This window comes from Haliotis asinina, chromosome 1, assembly GCF_037392515.1.
Source record: "Haliotis asinina isolate JCU_RB_2024 chromosome 1, JCU_Hal_asi_v2, whole genome shotgun sequence".
Taxonomy (NCBI): Eukaryota; Metazoa; Mollusca; class Gastropoda; order Lepetellida; family Haliotidae; genus Haliotis; species Haliotis asinina.
This window is the reverse complement of record NC_090280.1, coordinates 26,875,203-26,880,950: the sequence shown is the minus strand read 5'-3', so window position 1 is coordinate 26,880,950 and position 5,748 is coordinate 26,875,203. Positions and strand designations below refer to the sequence as shown.

At 41.8% G+C, this 5,748-nt stretch overlaps 1 protein-coding gene and 1 pseudogene across 1 annotated transcript; one reads left to right on the top strand and one right to left on the bottom strand.

Annotated features, from left to right (window-relative positions):
- The first annotated feature begins 905 nt into the window (after window positions 1-905).
- LOC137269338 (uncharacterized) lies at window positions 906-2,453 on the top strand. Its single transcript, XM_067803595.1, has 3 exons — window positions 906-1,448; window positions 2,112-2,170; window positions 2,399-2,453. The coding sequence occupies exons 1-3, from the start codon at window positions 906-908 to the stop codon at window positions 2,451-2,453; spliced, it is 657 nt and encodes a 218-aa protein (XP_067659696.1).
- A 176-nt stretch (window positions 2,454-2,629) lies between these two features.
- LOC137269172 (carcinoembryonic antigen-related cell adhesion molecule 1-like) lies at window positions 2,630-5,536 on the bottom strand (annotated as a pseudogene).
- Between the last annotated feature and the right edge of the window lie 212 nt (window positions 5,537-5,748).

Sequence of the window (5,748 nt, the reverse complement as noted above, 5' to 3'; positions counted from 1 at the left end):
TCCAGCTCTGAAAGACATGCATGAGGTGAAGGATTAAGCAGTTCATAACATTACATGGCATACACCAGACTGCAACGTTAAACTGCGAAAAGATCAGCATTTAAATAGTTAGCTGCCGACGCTGATATTACCCACCTGGGCCTACCTGGCGACAACAACTTCTGTGATTATCCTGAACTTGTAATGCTCACCTTGAAAATACAAACGGCAATGCTAATCCGGTATCCGTTTCTTTCTTTTCAGTACCTTAACTTTATGAGAGAAACACTGAACCTTATTTTGTAGGAGTAAGTCTGGACCGTACGTAGTAGGAGTACCTCTGTACCTTAACCCGTAGGAGTAGCTCTGTACCCTACCTAGTGGGAGTAACTCTATACTTTAACCTGTTGGAGTAACTCTGTACCTTATATTATCCTCTAGGAGTAACACTGTACCTTAACTTGTAGGAGTAACTCTGTAGGAGTAACCTCGCACCTTAACCCGTAGGAGTAACTGTTCCTTAACATGTAGGAGTAACTCTGTAGCAGTAACCCTGTACCTTAACCAGTAGGAGTAACTCTGTACCTTAACATATGAGGGTAACACTGTACCGTAACTTGAAGGGCTAAACCTGTACCTTAATTTGTACACATATAAACGCTGTGGTCTTCTCAGTGTTCTTGAAATGATATACCGTCAACAGTTATCTGCTATTGGGTGTCCTCACCTGTACACTTTACTTCCTGAAATAGATAAAACATACCTTAGTGTAATCACTTCTAAGAGACAGCTCTGACTACACCCCCTTTCCAACCACTCTGCTGGTACAGAAAGGTGGATGACACCTTCAAATCCTAGATCCCCACCATGACCCTGCCACCCTTCTTGATCATCCCAACAAGCAGCATCTGCGCATCCAGTTCACGATGGAAATAGAAGACCAACAGAAACTACCCTTCCTAGATGTATCCTTGCACTCCCCCAACAACATTACCCTCTACGTCTACAGAAACCCCACCCACACCGACCAGTATATTCACTACCTCTCCAACCATCACCCCCAGATCAAACGTGCAATTATCTCCACATTGACCAGACGAGCCAAATCTATGTGCGATTCTGACCATCTCCAAATGGAAATAGACCATTTAAGAACTACATTCATCAACCTCAACGGCTATTCGAAACAACTTGTAGACAGAACCATATCATCAGCCCTGCAACAGCAAGAAGAACGCCAACCAAAACCTGAACCACCCCCAGTTAGAATTAACATTCCCTACCAAGGTCAGATTAGCCACCACATCAGCCGACTGCTCAAGAAAACTGCCGGAACAGATGTGACCTTCTGGTCTGACAAAACACTGAAGACCATTATTAAGGCCAATGGACGATGTACACCAACCAAGACCACCCACAAGCCCAGGGGCTGCATGTACAAGCCTATGTGTGACTGTGGCAGCAGCTATGTAGGAATGACATCTCGCCCCACTGACATTAGGCTGAAGGAGCACAGAACTTCGGTAGAAAAATCAGATCTAAAGTCAGCCCTTTCTGAACATATTGTGAACAATCCGTCACACTCCACTCCGTCACCTGCTAATCCACTGTTACACCATCATCCCATCCTTAGTATCTTATCCTAGCTTTCGTATATTGTTAGACTATCATTCCCTCCCCGCCCCCCGCCCCCCTCCAACTATTGCACACCAATCAAATACATTGGCTTCTATTGCTTAACCTATTGTCACAACACCATACCAGCCTTTGTATATTTTAATTCTCTTTTCATCTGCTATGTTTTAATTGTATATACATGCTTAAAATCATCACTCTGGCTTCATGTACATTTCTAGTGTATATATCCTGTTTCACTGTTAGTTAGCATCCACCTGACGAAGGGGCAACGAATAGCCCAGAAACGTTGTGAAAACAATAAAGAAGAAGTTGACATCCATAACATTTTGTCGTATATAATCACTTCTGACGCAAATTATAATTCAGAAAGGATTCAAATGCACTTGTTGTAATTGTAGTAAAAGACTGACGAGACGAATAACAGGATATACGGTAACACTGTATTGTATCAACACAAAGACAATACCTTTCGTGATCCTGTTTCTTCGGAAAAGGAGGGCGACGATGGCGAAAGCGATGACGACAATGAGGACAGAATAGGCGGCAGCCACAGGTACGGTGTAAACGATACCAGATTTATTTAACTCACGTGCTGCAACATTCACGATATTAAATAAACGCTTTCCTTTGATTCAACATACATACAACATAAGATCACATTGAAATGTGTTCAATGTCGCAAGTGTCGCCAATGTTAGGATTTACTGGAACTGGGTTGTTTGTCGAATTATATAAATGATGTATGTAATAGAGTAAATATATAATGTTTTGTTCTCCTCAGTTCAAATCTGATTTATTTTGCTTTTGGAGAATCTGAGAGTGAAGAATCACACTGACTTGATGTTATGTCGTCAGATTAATAGTCACGATTGACCTCCTGAGACATATTACAAGTTTGAATAAATGCCTGTTCAGAATCTCTGTGTGTTTTGAAAAATGTGAAAGGATAAAAACTGAAACAGTCATTACATGCCTCATTCAAATATAATTTTAAATGTCACATAATATGTTACTAATGTATGTTTCCGGAATGTGTGGAGGCCTTACTATAGACCTCCAGTGTCAAGTTCCGTGAGGCACTCCCATGAGTGTTGTTGACGTGACACGTGTACTGCCCAGACACAGACCCGTCTACAGCTGGTATAGACAACACAGCCTCCCTGTGTCCTGTAATCACCACCTGTCTGGATGTGTCCCACCAGGTCACAGTGCAGGCAGGGTTACAGTCAGCTGAACATCTCACTGTTACCGGTTTCCCTTCTTCTACTTCCAGCTTGTGCCGTTAAAGTGTATCTGATCAGGTCCATCTGGAATATATCATGTGCGATGGTCAATACGTCTACAGTTTGACTAGAACTTACAACGGAAATTGTACTCCACTCGAATGCTGATCCTAATTATTGTGAACTATTCACTTATAAAATACATGCAAATAAGAAGTTGCCTCCGAATGGTTTCTGTTATGCACAAAGGAAGGTGTGTGTGTGTCTTGGTGGGAGGTAGGGGTGTGATGGTTAGTAAAGGGAAACACATTCAAACTACTTTCCTGCTCACTTAGCGTCATTGATCCTAGTTAAGGAACACCAAATAGAATACTAGTGTTATACGCAGTTGGCATGATCAAGTAATCAATCGCGACCTTGATCATCACAGTCAACTTATGTTATGCCATGACAGTAATTTGGAATAAATACGGTTATGTACTGTGACGACATCAGGTATGGCGCCCAAATCAGCATCACCCAACGACATAGAGTCACGACTATAGAGCTATAGTTGAACCGTGAGTAACAAACCGAACTCTGAAATGTATTGCGTCAGTGGCCGCTGAGCGCCGCCAAGTTACATATACACGAACAACTGTCATGGCGCAATTGCTTCCGGTAGGTCACACTGTCCTCAGTGACGGTTCGAGACTTGTTTGAGCTTGTTTTGTGGTCGTGTCTGGGGAGGCTATTAACAGATGATTTAGGTACCTAAGAAGGTAAATGAAAAGTTAATGAGAGAAAGGTTTGTCTTGTGTGAACATCTGCATACAATCCCAAGTAGAAAATACTCTAAATTTACACTTTCCCTACTTGACAGAATATCAACACGTGTCCAGGAAGCAATCAGAATATCAAAGGGACACGAAAAGGCTACTTAAAACATATTTGAAAACAGCATGTCCGTGAAGTATTATCACGTTGAGTTTTGAAATTTCCAGAAATCCCCCCACCCCTACATAATACTCTTTGAACATGAGACACCGGCCTTTATTACTATCACATTCAAGTTTGAATGGTCCATAATTAATATCAATAGAACTCTCATGACACGTGCCTATCTTGGTACTGGTCGAAATTGGTATATTAGCTCCAAGGTAACTCTTATGTTTCGATTTGTGCAAATAGTTTGTGTTTACCTTTGTGAGTCCTTGCTTGTACATTCTCTAAAATCATAACATAACCTGACACATTCGTTTCCATATCAGATCCGTTCAATCTATATCATGTGTTGTTAGTTTTGTGTTGTTCTTCTGTATCTGAGCTGAGAGGTCAGTGCACGCTATTGCTCATAAAACACATATCTAGATGAACAAGAGCGATCTGACATAATTTTAAAGTATTGATGTGTTTTGCGACACAAGAAACCGTAGAAGCTGACCGCTTTCATCACAGATTTTGGCTATGTTGTCGTTAATTCCGTTTCGAACTACCAAGGTACTATTTTAATAATGATTCAGGATAGAAACGTTATATGTGTCCATTGCTTCTATGCAAAGGTTCTTATACAGTGAACAAGGCACGTTCATACTTACAGAGGACATCCAGTACATGTCCGTGACTCCAATCAGACACCAGCCCCTGCTCCACAGCCTGGCAGCTGTAGGTGTCTCCATGATTCTCTCTGCTGACGTGGGTTATTGTCAGGTCATCTCCACCTGTTGGAAACTCATCACCAGATTCTAGGAGGGTCCTGCCCCTCCTCCAGATGTAGGTCATGGTCAGTGCGGGGTGGTCCGGGGGCAGACTCCGGGAGGAGGAGGAGCATGTGAGGGTGACATTCTCACCTGATACAGGTGAGGCAGGTCCGGTGATGGTAGGTGCGGTTGGCCTCTCTGTGAATAAATATTAAGATATGAAACCATTGAGACCATAATGCGAGTGCAAATAAACAAGAGTTTACTACATTTTAAAAATCTACTACATTTTTATCAATGAAGTAGTCACTGTTATTGTCAATGTAATGATCCCAGCAATACATCAATACTCCTAACTATTCTGTTGATTAAATATAAACGTTAATGCAAATCTACTGTCTCCTTGGTGGAGCGAATATATATCATTTGCCCGGAGAGAGGAGTGCAAGAGACTTGATCGTTGTTCACAACAAATGACTGTTGGGGTTCATGGCTGTCCATGTTAAACTGCAAATGACAGTTCTCTCACATTCTCTTGGTCTCTGTGTCTATCTATATATCTCTCTCTCTATCTCTCTCCCTCTCTCACACACACAGACATACACAGACAACGTTATACCTCATGTATTATTCGGCTTTGAAAGGATATATTGGATCAATTACATTTTAGTTTAGGTGCATTCATACATTGACGCATATTTCTCTTAACCATATTCTGTACTTACGCACTACAACGAGGACCTGTCTACACCCAGACACTATCTTTCCATTGATTTCCCGACAGTAGTAAGTACCAGCGTCCTGTACAGTAACATTGTAGGTGGTAAACCTCAGCTGTCCGGTCTGTGATGGTGAGTCCTCACCGGTGTATCTGATCCTGGTCGTGTTGCCGGTGTGAGGGGTGTTGAGTACCTCTACATGGTGTGACCTGAGCAGGACTACAAGCAGTTTCGTAGATACCAAACCATTCACCCACACGGAGTATACGAAGCTGGCATTCTCTGGGTTCATGGTCATGTTAACATCTTCACCGATCCGTGTAAGAATGTATGGGTATCCAGTTGTCATGGAGGCAAGACCTGCACACAAAACAAATATTCGTCATTAAAACAAAACAGTTCATAGAAATATTTAAGAAAATAATTATTGATATTTTCACCTGCCAAATAGATAATCCACAAATATAATCTCCAAAACACAACGCAAGTCAGAAACATGTCCACCAACGA